This window comes from Fistularia commersonii, chromosome 1 (genome assembly GCF_037954325.1).
Source record: "Fistularia commersonii isolate RoL2024-O1a breed Wild chromosome 1, RoL_Fcom_v1.0, whole genome shotgun sequence".
Taxonomy (NCBI): Eukaryota; Metazoa; Chordata; class Actinopteri; order Syngnathiformes; family Fistulariidae; genus Fistularia; species Fistularia commersonii.
This window is the reverse complement of record NC_141284.1, coordinates 13,005,450-13,022,305: the sequence shown is the minus strand read 5'-3', so window position 1 is coordinate 13,022,305 and position 16,856 is coordinate 13,005,450. Positions and strand designations below refer to the sequence as shown.

General features: G+C 42.6%; 1 protein-coding gene across 1 annotated transcript in view; it reads right to left on the bottom strand.

The window, feature by feature from the left end:
• Positions 1 to 3,985, bottom strand: part of LOC147237417 (cysteine-rich motor neuron 1 protein) — a 37,142-nt gene extending 33,157 nt beyond the window's left edge. The window contains exon 1 of the mRNA XM_086148891.1: positions 3,368 to 3,985. Coding sequence (XP_086005017.1) covers positions 3,368 to 3,665 — 298 coding nt within the window. The 5' untranslated portion in view covers positions 3,666 to 3,985. The remainder of the gene's footprint in view (positions 1 to 3,367) is intronic.
• Between the last annotated feature and the right edge of the window lie 12,871 nt (positions 3,986 to 16,856).

Sequence of the window (16,856 nt, the reverse complement as noted above, 5' to 3'; positions counted from 1 at the left end):
GTTCCAAAGCCTTGGCCTTCCTGAAGTGGTCGGTGTACTTCTGGACACCCATTTCTCCTACAGCTCTTATTATCCCATGCTACTTCAGTCACTGATCCCAGTTGTTTGCTTTTGTTCCACAGCACGGGGCCTTCCCAGAGTTTGCGCCTCTGTCGGCTGGTGAAATGCCTCTTCTGGACCGAGGCCACCGGCACCGTGCACATTGGCATTGAGCTGATCCTTTGCCTAGCCAGCCAATGAAATAGCACATCAAGGCTGTGCCACACTTCACTGAATCTTTGCAATAGGAGGAAGAATACATGCAGTTACGTGTTTATCCAGAACGTTGGATTAACCCCCGACCCCCTAATCAGCCATAGTATTCTTTTCACATGCCTGCATTAAATACCATAAGCACATAAAAAGTAAATGGGCCTCAGTCATCGTTGTCATGGATCAGTATATTGAGTGGCAACAGATTAAACAGGGAGAGACAAACAGTTACCTCTTTCCCAGGCATATAACTTTGACTCCCAGGCTTCATTCAACTGTAGTGAAGTGTTTTTAGAGTTTGTAATATAATAATAACTTTCTTCTACAGAAACCAAGGACAAACCAGAAGAGGCGATTTTAGAACATTTGATTGATAAACATAGCCATCATATACTGTATACCTGAACACTATGTTTATTGTGCGTGGAAAAAGGCTCAATTAAATGAGAATCACTCCCACTCTCGACAAGGGGTCGGAGAAATATTTGGATGAGCAAACAATGACTGGAAAGACATTGAATTCCTTGGCTTTTAAAGACTGTGGATCCAAATTGAACACATACGTTTATTCATCATAATTCAAAGCAGATGGGTCACCTTTGATTTTCTGCGTTTCATTCATTTGACGATTGTATTGGTTCCATGTGACCAAGAAGACAGACCCGCTCTTCAGAGAAGAGTTGTTTGCGTGGATGGCTTCAGGCATACGAAAGGATTCCCTTGGGCTCTATACGGCTTTCAATGGAGGTGTGAGAGTGATATTACTTTTGAGATTTGCCAATTAAACTTTGCTGACAATAGGGATCTCTCAGACAACAGGCAAAAACTGGCAAGGGAAGCTAGACTTTTTGATGAATGAATCCCTGACTTTCCCTTTTTTCACCTTTCGATCATCCTCAAGCCGGCAGGTCATTTTCATTTAACTGTGGTTTGTCATTGTGTTTGCAGGGGAGACTGCCTATACAAGGTGTTCTATCATGGCAGTTAGATCAAGTGGAGTGAAATCACAACAATTAACGCGAGACAGGACCCTCCAGTTGATGGCTCACTTACAAATAGACGGGAGCCTATTGGGATTGTAAAACACTGGTGTGCCTACCCTGACCCGGGTCGAGTTTGACCTTGTTTCCATTATCTGCCCAGGCATGACTTTTGCGAATGTCTATGGCTTCATCCCAGGGGGATTCCTCTCTCAGCCACTCAGACTGCTTGTCTTGGCGTCCAGTGTCAGGATGGGAAAGCTGACCTCTGGAGGCCCTCTGGCTGATAGTGAGCTAAAAAGGAAGTCTTTGAAACATTAGATAATACCAGAGGAAGAGCGAAATAGAAGGTATGCGAAGGGGCGCAGCGGACATAGTGTCAACGTAAGACAGACATTCTGTTACAAGCTATGTTAAGAGACTCTGGAACTTAGGTAAACTTGCTGCAGACACGAGGAGAAAAGGAGAACATCAAAAAACTCTAAGCTGCTACAACCAAATGATTTCATATGACTGACAAGCTGATTACTGAAGCAAAACACAAAAGTCAAAAGGCAAAAATTACTGTCCACAGAGCGATTGTCACAAGACGTAGACTCATAGTACTGCATGATCTCAGTAGTTCAGAAACTGTGATCAGCAAGTTCAAATATTCAGATGTGTGATTCTTGTTGTTTGAAGATGAACTGAGTCTTCTTAACTCCATCAACTTTGTTGAGAAACAACAACCCAATGAGTAAATATAATCTTCACACATAATTGGCCACTTTGCCTTGAATCCATTAATATCGATATTTGATTATTAACATCAGCAAAATAAAATCTTACTGCTCATATTCTGCCAAAGTTAATAACACAGGTGATACATCACCTGTGCTAAAATCTGTTTGCTTTTCCACACAAACATATTTTGACCACCCAGAAATCTTTACTAGTGAGCAGAAAGGCGGGGGGAGGGACAAAAAGCGGAAGCCTTAACCCCAACTCCTGATTGCAAGTATAATCACTTTAAGACCCTTGCAGCTTGAGGCGGGAAATCTGGGATCAGCCTCCAGCATCCTGCCTACTGTGGCCCCTGAAAACACACTGGGAGGTGTTGATTTACCATCATCCATCCCCTCTGGGATCTCAGGTCTATGCATATGCGTGTGTGATCTGGTGGTCAGCAGCATGCTGCAAGGCTCCAACGGCACCAGTGCCACAGCTCAGTTATTAGGTCTCCCTCTCATTTCAGGAGATGTCCACCAGACATTAACCTAACCTGTACATTGAGCATGATTAGCAACAGTGACAGGGGCACAAAAGCCCTGGAAATTCTTGTGAAACCACAATTTGGACCACTTCACATCAGGGTAACGGAAGGGAGGGTCAGGGGATCCAGACACCTGGTGACAGCTGCTTACTCTCCTATAGTCCCGTCAGTCCCCCTAAATCATCCTGAAAGAGGCCCGACAGAGTGCAGGTAGAGCAGCTGGGGAGGTCCTCCTTTTGGTTATTTGTTCCTCAGGGGAAGGCCACTGCTACCTACCTCACTTGCTGTGTGGGGAACCTGACACCACGAACATTTCTTTGAAGCCCAGAGGGTTACTCAAATAGTTTGCAAAATAAGCACATTGACGGCGCAACCGATCCGAGAACAATGTAGCACTGTGGATTCAGAAAAGACAAATCTAATGGGGGATTTTTACGGTCAAACAATTACAGCTCTGAAACACCAAATAACCCAATGATGTAATCCTGACAGAAAAAATGTGGGGGCTCTCCCACGGATAATCCTCAATTTTTGCCCTTGCATGTACACAACCTTTAGTTTGTATCACCTCCAATCAAGCACTAATAACTTGCCGAGACCAGGGCCTGACAGAGGTGAAGTGTAAACTGGTGTCAGTCCGGTGATGCCAAACCGATTGGTTGAAAATGATCCTTTCCCGGCGCTCAAGAGCCCCTCAGACCCGGGAAGCCGCTCCAGGGAGCAGCCAGGGACAAGGCAAACACTGGGCCAGCCATTGCAATAAGGAATCGATTCGCATTTGAATAAAGATGTTGATGAAAACTGTTTTATCTCTTCAACCAAAGCCACAAGTGACCACCCGTGTCTACGAGACGTTTGCACGCATAAAAAGACCTGTACACACCTTTACACACTCCGATTTCGGGTATAGCGGCAGCTCCCGTCTTGTTGACAGAGGCGCAGGTCAGTCCAAGCGCGCAGTAGCCGTGCGTCCAGTCCTCGCCGCCGCACGTCTCCCACTCGAGGCGGGCGCAGTGGTCACAGCATCCACAGGGGTCCTTGGCCACGGAGCGGCCGCCTTCGCAGACGTGCGGCACCTTGGCGGTGCAAATCCGGAGGCTGCAAGGCTTACACTCGTGGGAGGAGAGCGCCCGCACCAGAAAGAGGACGCTCAGGATCAGAAAAGGACATTTGCTGAACATGATTCAAAGAATTCCGGTGGTTTTCAAGTCAGTAAAAAAAAATAAAAATAAAAAAATCTGCGACATAAGATAGCGCGGGTATAGTTCCACAAGTTGGGAAAGTCTTCTTTAAAAGTGCGTTGTTTTTTTTTTTTTTATTACTCCACGCCACGCGTGCGTTGCATTATCAGCGGCAGCGGTGTCCAGAGGCGACGGCTCCGCGGGGGCAGACAGACGCGCGTTCCGAGCCTGCTCATCTGAAGCAATGCGCCGAGAGATCCGAGTGCGTGGAACATCCGCCGTGGTTACAGCCGAGGACAGTGACACACAGGAGCGCAATCCGAGTCCCACATTGACACCCGCGCGGGCGCGGAGAAGTTAACGGTGCACCCCTCCCACCTTGACTGACAGAGCCGCTGACCAGTCACGGCGCGCCATAGGAGGGGACTTTTGCGTTGATAAATCCCGCAACCGTGAACCCAGTCTGTTGCGCAATGATGCAACTTCGCACATCTTCACTGTAACTTTTTCGGCGCAAAGCCACAATGTGTCAGTTTGCCGGATGAATATATACACTGCTCAAAAAAATAAAGGGAACACTTAAAAAACACATCCTAGATCTAAATGAATGAAATATTCTTATGAAATACTTTGCCCTTTACACAGTTGAATGTGCTGACAACAAAATCACACAAAAATGATCAATGGAAATCAATTGTATCAACCCATGGAGGTCTGGATAAGAATCACACTCAAAATTAAAGTGTAAAAACAAACTCCAGGCTGATCCAACTTTGATGTAATGTCCTTAAAACAAGTCAAAATGAATCTGTGTCGCTTCCTGAGTGGACACTATGATTTCACAGAAGTGTGATTGACTTGGAGTTACATTGTGTTGTTCAAGTGTTCCCTTTATTTTTTTGAGCAGTATATAATATATCGACCTGAAGTTTGACATTGACACGTACGCACATGACGGCCACTTGTAAGTCAACATTATAAACAAATATCCAACACGCATACTTCTCAGTTGCTGTCTTTTTTCATCTTTGCTCTGTTCATACTTCATGTCTTTGTGTGACAGAGTTTGCCTATGAATTTGTGCTCATGCTTCTTTCTGTGGAACACGCAGGTGTTTGAGGTTTAACAATGGTTGCAGTTTGTCCTGCAGTGTGTGCTTACATGAGCAGATGGTTGGTGTGTGTGCGTGTGTGCGGTGGGCGGGGGAGGTGGGGGGGGGGCAAGAGCAGTGACCCAGGAGAAACCAACAAACAAAACTCATCCAAACTCTGTTTTCTCGACTGAAGAAAAGAAACAGAACATTTTGTGATAAATAAATCACACAGACCTCGCTGTCACTACAGACAAATCGACGAGAAACACTTATGAGTAAATATTGCGTGCTTTTTTTTCATGTCACCGGAAACATCTTTTGAAATTAGATGTCACTCATTGGATGATTTTCTCAACAATGTCATAACACAGCGGTAAGTCCTTCATTTGAAACATCTGCCTGGAGCCACCTGGACCAACACAAACACATCATCCAGGAAACCGGACCAGCAGCACACATAATCAGTCCTTGCAACACAACTCTGCTGTTATATTCTGTCTCTCCATTCACCCTCCCACGCTGCAACCATCCTAAAGGCTCTCGTCAAATGGGCTGATGCACTGACCGCTGGCGAGTTATCCGTCGCTGTTACATGACAGATCCAGTTGTGACTCCTGCAAACCAAACCACATGTACCTGAGTGAGGTTTGGGTTTGGCGGACCAGAAGAAGGTGGCCGGTGTTTTTCTTTCTAACCTGTCTGTACTGATGTGTATATGCAATAAGTGAAAACAGTGTAGGCATTTCACCACCAAATGGGCAGCAGGGTACTGTGAGAAATCTAAAATACTTTCTTGTACACCATTGGCAGTTGCGTAGGATTTTTTTAGCAACCTATTCACATTGCATTTGGATTTCTAGAGCAAAATGGTGACGGGCAGTGCAGCCAGGAGTGTTTGCATGGCTTGAATAACTGTAGTGTGTGTTTGCTAATGATGTTATGACTCTGGGAAAATAAAGCAGCGGCCTTCTCTCCATGGTGTGGTAAATGTGGCCTGAGGCTTGAGCGCTCGGTTGTAAGTCCTTTAAATGGAAACAGAGAGCTGAGGGCATGTGAAAAGGGCGGTGTGCAACACACCTGATTACGGATCTCTAGGATGTACTCCAAAAGTTGGTGCCCATGGATCAATGCTGGGCAGAGCTGCACTGAACACATCAGCACCAAAGAAGGGTTGGTGGCAAGGAGTTGAATGTGCAGGGGTATGAAGGCATTCTGACATTTGAAAGACTGTCAAAGCAATTCAAGCATAAAAGCGAGGAAACATTTAGTGCAAGGAGCTAAGTAACACATGTGCCAGTGGCATGCGTGACACCTGTAAAAGTTTAAGTAATTAAGTTTAATTTTCTTCATACAAAAATGAGAATCAATGAAAAAATCAGATACAAAAAAAACATTCAATCCAGGGCATTACTGTATTTTCTATTTCAACATGATGTTCATCGTATTGATGTAACAACATGATTACCCTGCCAACATTTCCATTCCTTCCATCTGGAGGGACTCAAAAGTGCCTTTGTTTCTCACTCAGGCTTAGTTTTACAACCAAGGGAAATCAAACAGAACCAGTAAGTTGTGTTTCAGCAAAGACACACTCACTGGTGAAAATGATGTCTTCTGCCACTAATTCTGCTCTCTCTCTCTCTCTCTCTCTCTCTCTGTCGCTCTGTTTTCTCTTGCTCACCCTAAGGTTTCTGTTTTCCTTGCCTTTGTGTCTTTAGTTGTCCTTAAGACATCTCTCTCCCCAGAGTTGTCATAACAGTTGCATCACAACAACTCTCTCTGGCCTTAAGGTGCTGCACGCAATTCTTTAGCTTTAGCTCTGTCTTCCAATGGGATGTTTTCTGTGGAGTAACAAGAAATGAAACCCATGTAAGTACATTTTTTACCTACTAAAATGTGGTGAAAGTTACATATCTTTCATATAAGACACCAAAAATGTCAATCTTGCGAAAATGCAGACATTCTTGTCATCACAATGGCGCTGCCATGATGTACATTCACCGGCTCAATCAGGCTCTCTGGTGACAGGGACTGTACCCAGAGCCTTCACCCGGATCCCAACACATAGCTTTTCTTAAATGCCTTGTTGCGACACATCAGGTTTCATTGTTCATAGGCACCCTGAGTCATCATGACTCAGTCTGAGACGAATTCTGATGTTAGAGCTCATATCTTTTGGCAGCAAATAATGTCATGCTGCAAACCTCTCTCTCCCCATGTTATTCTTCCAGTGGGGGACTCTTTGACCTTGAGTACACAAAGGCATGTATGCTGTAGTAGAATTGTAGTTCTAGTGAGGGATAGTGAGGGGACCAAAAAGAAGACTGAGAGACAAAACAAACTGTAATTTGTTTTCTGAATAGAATACAAAGAGTTCCAAAAATTCAAATAAACTTGGAATAGTCTAAAAAAAGAAGTGTCCAGGGGATGGATGGGAGGACAAGAGAGGGAGCTTTGGCTGGAACACTGGCTTGTTTGACAGTTGTGAATGGCATTCTTGTTACTCCAGAGGCAGTCCAGAGGGACTTTAAGTGGACCACTCAAAGGTATAAATCTGCAAATCTCCATGATGATGATGAATTCTTCAGTATACTGAAGCTACAATGAACCCTTGTATCCCAATCCAACAACACCTGACTGCTGTAATCTTCCCTTTCATACACTGGATCATTGAGAAGACTGAGTTAGTGATCCTCAGAGGGTCTAATATTACTCTGTCTGAGAAACAGAGAAGATAAAAATACTGCGCCAGCTAGAACATACTTTGAGTGGGTGTTTGTCACAAAGGTGACAAACACCCACTCAAAGTATGTCCTATATGGCTGTTATAGTCAGTTTAAAAATCAAATTGACTGATTATTTCTTGTTCTGTGTCATAACACCCATATTCCCATGGTGTTGTGGAGCAATCCTGGGTTCCAGGTACCACCCATTTAATAGCATGGTAGCTTTTGCTTTCATGCCAAGTTGAATTTAAAGATTAGTCTCATTCTATTTTTAAACTGTGGATGTGTCTTCAGTTTTACTTTAGACTCCCCAATTTATCAGAGTTTATCTTTATCAGTTATTATCTTAAAGATAATCACGCATTAGAAACTAGTCAAGCTGTCTTATAAATTATTGGGGTAAATAAGCTTGTTCATGCAGTCAATGATTTGGAATCTTCTTCTCTTCTTGTACAAACATGCACCTGTGAGTACAAGGATGGTTTTAGTGGTAACTCTGGGCTTCAGGGGTGGGAAGGATCCTCAGGTAAAGGTGCCAGATTTACAGGTAGACCTCCAGCTGGCAGAAGAATGTCACAACCTGTGTTTCAGCTGTGAACTCTGACTTAATTATAGTTTCACTAACTCAGACATTAAGGGGAAACAACCACCTTGCAAGGGGAAAATGAGCAGTGCTTAATGTTATGTCTGGGACAAAGATTTACTCCTGTCTTTGTAGGGGAAGATCTGGCGGTAGAGGCAAGAATGCTTGTAATGTTTGGGTTTTTTCACCTTCATGAAGGTGAAGCAATCAGTTGACATCATTACCATCACTGGCATGCATGTCCTTGCAGTCACATGTGCAGTGGAAAGTAGATACAGGTCAAATGGTGGGAGGTGAGGAGGGGGGGTGGTAGGAGGTATGTGGTATATAAATACATGTGAGTATGATAAATGTATAGACTGATTTTGTGTTGAATTCGTGTGAGAAACACAAGTCTGACATCTACATCATTGATCAATACGCTGTAGATGTATCGTTGTATGATGAATAGATTGTCTGCGATGGTTTTACACTTTTTCTAAAGGGGTTCAAGCCAACTTTGCCCTCCAACCCCAACCCCAGCCTTTTGAGTAGCTTTGCCATTGAGTGCTCTGCTCGAAAGCACTGACTCATTCAATCACATTCAAAAGACATATGGGGCTGGAATGAATTTACCACCAGCAACTCTTGCATAATTTACACCCTTCATGGGGGTAGCAAGGCACCAGAAAATTTGACAGTCCAGCATGATTATAAGAAGCAGAGAAGTGCAAATCTACAAATTTATATAACCACTGTCAATAAAGTAATAACATTAGTTTCTCTTATTAACCCCAGGAGGGAGTTCAGGTATATTTTGTGTGGACTGGTATCACACAAGCTGAAAAACATGTACCAGTCATCTGCAAGATGATCAACGACTGTCCAAATTTTCAGTAACTAGCTGTAGGTAGTGACAGAAAGTGAGGATGGCCTGTGGTTCATTTTCCAAGCCATGCTTGTTCTCGAAGATTGGCTTATCAGCTCAAATTATTTGAAATGTTGTGTTTTACTAAGCTGATTATCATAGCGCCAGGTTATGGAAAATGTGTTTTGTTTTGATCTTCAGTGTCCTCCATGATTTAAAGTGTCGTCAGAAAAACACAGCAGCAAAACTGTTATGGTATGACTGAAAGGGTATATCATGTAATACAATGGAAATTAAACAGCAGAAAATAAACATATGTTAAGATAAACAGGGAGAGTGTTGAATATTAAAGGGAAACAATTTTAAACAAATTTCTTTTTGTAAGGCGGTGGCGTGGCACAGGAGGTAGAGCAATTGTCTTTGGAACCGAATGTTCTTGGTTCGGTTCCCGGCTCCTCCTAGTGTGTTCTAGCGTTGTTGAGCAAGACGGTGCTCCCTGGTCGACCACAGCTCATGGTTCATCCTTGATGGGCTAATTGCAGAGAATAATGGCAATCCCCCATGGGGATTAATACGGGACAAATTATTATTAAAGAGGCCAATCAACTTTCCAGAGTCTAAAATATGTATTAAAGTCAAATATGAAGTTACAGGCTGTATCCATTACGAATAATTATTATGATTACAATTCTTGTTGTTTTTGTTATTGTTGTACTAAGTGTTATGCACTCCGTTAATATACTGCTCAAAAAAATAAAGGGAACACTTGAGCAACACAATGTAACTCCAAGTCAATCACACTTCTGTGAAATCATAGTGTCCACTCAGGAAGCAACACAGATTCATTTTGACTTGTTTTAAGGACATTACATCAAAGTTGGATCAGCCTGGAGTTTGTTTTTACACTTTAATTTTGAGTGTGATTCCTAATCAGACCTCCATGGGTTGATACAATTGATTTCCATTGATCATTTTTGTGTGATTTTGTTGTCAGCACATTCAACTGTGTAAAGAGCAAAGTATTTCATAAGAATATTTCATTCATTTAGATCTAGGATGTGTTTTTTAAGTGTTCCCTTTATTTTTTTGAGCAGTGTATATACCCACAAGTCTCAGGGCATTCCACTAAATTTATTTCCCACTCATATTGTGGTGCTGCCACTGTGTGGTTGAATAAAGAAAGTGCAGGTAACCTCAAATCCATCCCATCAGCCCTTTATCCTGTTCCTGTCGTCTCAGATATCATAAATCTAATGATAATACTGCATACCAACAATCCAGATCACATGAGAAGAAACATCTTAACACAGGAAATCTTAATCCCCCTGGTCCCAGGTTTTTACTGGCTTTGGGTCACATGCCCTTCCTGTTTTTCTCTCAGCATCTACAAACAATACCAGGAAGGGGTCTGCTTTTTGTCTAGACATGGTCTGATGGGTGATCTGATCTAGTACCGAGCTTAACAACAACCATGAAAACTGACCCGTCTGGGTCCGAGGTAACGGAGAGTAAAGAAGTTTTGAATTTCAGAAGGTAAACAGTCTTCTATTCTACAACACATTGTCCAACCTGTTGAAGATTGCATTGCTTTCAGTGCTTTGTATTTGCAACACTCCTGAAAAGTAAAGCAGGTATCTGAAAATAATTAGATTACGAAATTACAAAAAGATACATATTTTTTCCAAAGAAAAGAGGAATAATCATAAGTTCTTGAGAAAAGCCACTGCAATTACATTGCCTGCGATTACACATGTTTTTGAACAGAGGGCAGACTGACACAGCTGTCTATTCACTGAGGTTATTTTAGGGCTGCTGTTAACTGTAAATTATTCAAAAACTAAAAACAAAGAACAAATTTAAGATAATTTCTGATCAGACAGGAAGAAGAGTTCCATGTGTGTCAATCATTATCAATGAGCAGCTTGAACTGTCACTGTCATGTGAAAAGTACATTGCTTTCGGACACAGAAGAGCGACTTAAAAAAATAATCCTCTGTGATTTGCCTCATTCTGCAGAATATCGTTGTTTGAAGGACAATAATATTTAACCACACTTTTTTTCCCCTCCACTTATCATTTCCTTGTATCTGCTTTATCAGTGCAAGGAACATGGTTGAATGCAGTAGGTGTTTAATCTCTCCTTCTCAGAGGTAAACAAAACTCTTATGCTGTAGCAGTGCAGTGTACATTAACCCTCAGTGTCTGAGTTCCCTGGGAAAGAAAGAAAAGGTACTTAAGGTGTTCGACTTTCTACTTTCTTTGGTTGTCACCAACAAGATTGACATCATACATGCTGCAAATGGCATAGGGAGTGCAAAGTGAGAACAAAAGGAAGAGCCAGATCAGGGGCAGACTTTGTGGAGCCGCCACCCACATGCCTCCTAACTACTGGACACATGTAGCAAAATGTAAAGATTGGTAAACAAGCAGGAAACATAGGTGAAAAGCCATTCAAGAAAACACATGACAAAAGGAGGCAAGATTATTAGAGGGGAGAGATGCAAGAGAGAGGGTGAACAGAGTTGAGGTGTGGCGAGGCGAAGACTGAAAGAGAGGCAACGGAGGGGTGATGATAGAAGGAGCAGAAAGAGAGGACTCTGACCCTGAGGCATCAGCTCACTGTCTGCCTGGTGCAGGAAGGCCAACAACGGTGTCATCCTCAGCTGAAGACATTCAATCTGAAGACATTCTGGCAGCCAAGATGCACATCTGGAAATCCCATAATGAATTGCAGTAGAATGCAAAGTTATTCTGTGCGAGGACACAGTAGGATGAACAGTCCCTGGGAATGTCAGCATTTGGCTTGAATATGCACGGCATCACAGAAACAGTAGACATAGCAGCAGGGTTTTAACACATTTTCTATTACTCGGTTAAAGGAGATACACAGGGATAGATGAACTTATGTTCCTCAAATGTTGTCTGACTTTTGTCTAGTGTGAACAAATTGCCCTGCAACTGTGTTAACATGTGATTTGGCATTACTGTAAGGTCTTAAAATATATGAACTACTTCTGAAGCACAGAGAATTTGCTCTTATTGCTGACCCCTTCGTTGGCAACCTAGTCTCCACCCTCCCCCTCCTATTTCCAACATCCTTTAACAATACAGAAGAGTTGTACTTGGGTTACACGTTTGAGTCGGACCTCTCAGTTGCTCCCTGGGGCTGTTGGGGAGAGAAGAGGTGGAAAAATGCAAAAAAAGAAAGAAAGAATGTAAAGATGATGGAAGGAAGGCTCACAATAACGTTCTGTTTCTGAGCATGTTGATGCCTGCAGCCTAACCTACTGCACCTGTTGTGGAGCCTCACTGTAGCACTGTAGCTGATATGGGGTTTGGGGACGGCGGCGGCGGCGGGGGGGGGGGGGGGGGGGGGTTGCTCGGTGATCTAGTGTGGCACCTGTATCGTGGCCCAAAGCCAGCTGGGAAGAGGCCAAGCTTGGACACAGCTCTGCACTTACTCAATATCCATTCACACTCTCCGTGCACTCGACAACCCTTGTTGCCTTCCACTCCCCCCCGACAGTGTGCTTGCAGTTCTGTATATGTGAGAATGAGTGTTTGTAATGTGGCCTCTTTTCCCTCACCTGCCCTTTTTTCCCAAGGTAATTGGGTAAGGGTATAATAGCGTTGGTCATGGGTATCTGCGACTAGGCTTGGGGGTATATATGACCCAGGAAGCAACACCATTTGTGAATGACTGCATTTGTGAAATAACTGAGGGTCTGTTCAGGATTTTAGGGGTGCGTCGGGGGAAGGATGACATGGTTTGGGAGCCGCAGAGGATATCACATTTAAATCGTTACATAAATCTGGGACACCTTCATTTTATTGTTCATGTGTAATCACAACTTGTTGGAATGTTGTTAATTATTATTCAAGTAATTAAGAATAAAGGAAAACAGTTTAATAGTGAATAAGAATAAGTATTAGGAAAAAAGGAAAGAGTTTAATGTTGTTTAATGACAGTGATGTGCACCAACAGTTTAATGACATATGATTCCCCAAGTTTTCATAAGCACAGACTCGATATTTTTGGAACCTGATACGATCTAACTCCCCCTGGTCAAAAATAAGATATTTTCGAGTGTCTGTTAAGAGCATCCTGTCTTGCCCTTGTTCCTCAAGGGATTTCTTCTGTCTTTTCTGACTGGCAGTTTATGTAGTACTACTAGAAACCACAGAAGCGGTACACTAAAGCTGTATTTAAAACCAAAGATGGGGTCATCTTATTTGGTTTAAATGCATTTTGGGGTTTTGAGGACAGGCCTTGAGTCTTTCTAGTTACAACTAGCAGGACAGATTCATCAAGTGCGATGGGGATTTTGTGAGACTGCTCTCTCCTTTCCCTTCTCTCTAATTCTGCCATCATTGCCATATTAAAGGAGTTGTTGACCACATCATAAAGAGATGTGAGTTTAGCTCAGACCTAATAATCCCTCAATGCCATAGTAAGGAACGGGAAATGAACTAAGCTTTGCGCTACAGTGCTTAACAAAATAACCATAACACAATTACTCAATTCCCTTAAACTACACAGAACACCTGTGTAATTGTTCGCAGTTGGGTTTGAACCACAGAGGCAGATCAGTTCTCTAGCGATAAATTCATCGATGCTGGAATTTTTATTGATATTGATTTTCAAGGAGAGCTTTTTAAATGTATCATTACTTTTGAGCGTTTCTGTGACGAGTGACGAAAGCCTCGAGATTGACAACAAACACGAAGTGGGTTTGTTGGGATGAAATTTGGTGGCGCAACAGTGCAGAGGAGCAGAACTTAATGCTGTTTCAGTTTGATAGGCCTGTCAGTTGGCAGTCCTTCTCCCCAAATCCTCGCCTCATTTTTCCCTTTATCTCCTCTGCTGTGTTCCCTCACCAGCACTAAAGAAACCTCCCCTCGCTTTCCAGCATCTTTATCCAGCGTGCTTTGTTTTCTGTAAAATACCCTCTCCTTTAGACCGTCCTATTACTTTAAAGGCTCAACCTTTTAGTATAACATTCGACGGTTCCTCTCCTTGGTCCCTCCTCCTCCTCCCCCCAGTTTGACCAAGTCTGTATTGGTTGTCAGACAAGGCAGTCTCTGTCTGAGGACTTTGCTTGTGTGAATACGTGCATCTGTGTGCACGTCTGTGTGTATTTGCAACTGTTGATATCTGCTTGCGCAATCATGCCTGTGCGTATGTATGTGTGTTTAAGCATGCCTGGGTTGAGCCTTGGGGGCAGTCATCCTTTGTCCTCCCCACCATCTCTGAGAGATGGATGTGTCTCCAGGGAATTGGCCCAAGAAGAAAAGCACCACCAGCTCATATTAAATTTTGTTGAGCAAATATAATTTTCTGACATGTTTTTTTCTCCCCTCTCTTGCTGTTTGAAAGGATCTAATTTAACACGTGCATTTGAACAGAAGAAGAGCTAAATAAAACTAGATTAAAAACCCTTCCCGTTCTATAACTTACTCCCGCTTCTCTCACAAACATGTCAGGGAAGCTCTGAGCGCGAAATAATCATGCAGTGAACAGGCAAATGTCATGGCTCATATATCTTCAGAAGATGATTCAGTTCCTTCTGTTGACACAACTGGATACTGCGGTATTCCTTTTTTTGAATGTCCTGAAACAGGCCTTGGCACATTGTTTGCTTCAGATCCTGCTGTTAAGCACTCATAAAAAAAGTGTTGGCCCTCATTTGCCCAGCCTCACTGGAGTGTATCTGCAGGCTCCCCCTGTCCTCCCTCCTTTCCTTCTCCTTCTTCTCTTTCCACTTTCCTCTCTAAATTTTCATCCCCCCACTCCTCCCCCAGGCTTTAGGTTCAGCACCTGTGAGCGTGAGCCCCTCCCCCATCTAAATTTTTCACTCCCTTTTCTTTGGCAGCGGGTTCCATGCACTGACACAATTAGAGCCGTTTGCGTGTGAGGGAGTGCATTTCTTTTTCTATGTGAGGAGATACAGTTGCTTTTGTGTATAAAATTCAGGGGGCATATTTAATTACACACATCCTCACCCAGGAAAAAAAAGTCAGACAAAGACTGGTTTTTAAACATGAGCTGAGCAACAGATATTATTATGACCTTGTGGTGTATCACTTTTGTCGGCAATAATGTCTGTGATTAATCTCGCCAGTCATTAATGCTTTGGACGACTTCTCTTCTTTGCCTCTGCTCCTTATTTGTCATCAAACACACTGGCTACGCTGCATATTCTGCTGTGATTTTACAAGTAAAGCGAGATTTTAATAGGCTTGCACCTGCTCTCTAGGAAATTGTACTATAAAACAGCTGGGTGTGTAAAGTTTTATTTCCACATGCCCTTGACAAAAGCTTGGCAAGCCATCCCTTTCACCATGCCTCTATACTCTTAAAAGTATTAAGTCTTTGTCACTGCTTTGATTGAAGCCCCAGGCGCGATGCCTTTTCCTTTTTTTTTTCAATCAACACATATGCTGCGTTACTTTAATTTTCATATTTCCCACCTACCTTTTCTGTTTCTGTTTCTGTGTACATTTGCAAAGCGAAGCCACATATCAAGACGCATTTAGATAGTATATAGCTTAAAGACACACAGACACAGATGGATTTTCGCTCTGCATGTGTTTGCTCCTCACAGCATGTGGCATTGATTACATTATTTTCAACTCACTGTCAGCCAAGTTGTCCCTTAAGGTTAGGTGGTAACATATCACTGATGGTGTTAGACTCATCTATTGTTTCCACTGCGCATCTTTCAAGAGCAAGAGGAACCTTGAATAGTTAAACATACAAACATCGCTAAAAAGTTACTGTTCTCCTAAGGTTTCTTTAGTAATTATTGGTGAACTGTATAAACAATTTGCAGCTCTTTCTGTGAAAGATCTGATGTCGCACACAGAAAACCGGGATCATATCATTGACCTGTGGGTAGATAAGTTTTCTAAATACTAACTTTCGAACACACGTTTTAAAATAGTTGAATGTGCACTTTGATATCATCAAAAAGACTTTGAAAACCTGTAAGAAAGCCTTGATTTTTTAATTGATTTGTGTTTCATCAGGTTGTAAATTATGCTAATGAGCTCAAGCTGATTAGGAAACATATTCAGGTTTGTTTGATGTTTCAGTGTGATGAGTTTTTCAAAAGCTGTCTTATCTTCTGACAACTAACTGTGACCATTAGTGGGACTAATCCCTGTCATGTGATGATGGGGCAATTCGATTGAACGCGAATGAATGAGGTTTTAAGTAGCTCATCTCGCCATCAAAAGGAGTGCTGAGGGCTGGCTCCTTGTGAGTCATACTGGTTGGTTTAATCCAGCTCTCTAATTAGGCAGCAGAAGAGCAAAAGAAGTCTGTTAAAAAAACAAAACAAACAAACAAAGAAAGCAAAACAAGATTTAAACTTACGAAATCCCAGAAAATATGAAGTTCCATCTTCATTTGGCTGCAATTACAGCACATTGAAGCAGTGCAATGTGCCAGATACGGACAAGGATAACACACACTGTCTTTGGTTCTCTGGCTGAAGAAAGTTTTCATACAAAGGCTCAACAGGCACTGCCAAATGCTGTCAGCTGGCCCACTTCCAAAGAGAACTGTGAGCCAGACACACATTCACATTCCGACCAAAAAACTTCCACTGCTCTCTTGTAATGTTTCACCTGATTGCTGGCCAGTGACCAACAAGAGCCTCCCCACTGGGGCAGAGGATTAGGGCTTTTTTAATAACCCCCTATGGCAAAAGCCCCCCTAAAGGGACAATGATTACTCACTGGTACAAAAAGGCCTCAACTGTCTTTATGTCATGGCCTGCACATTTAAATATGTATAAATATTTATGTCTGTCTGTGTACACCCCATGTGAACAGCTCCCCAACAACTGCTCTTTTCATCATCCATATTGCAGGCATAACAAATGAAATGAAAACTATCAGATAAAATAAAACCATGTTTAAATAATGGAAGAGATTC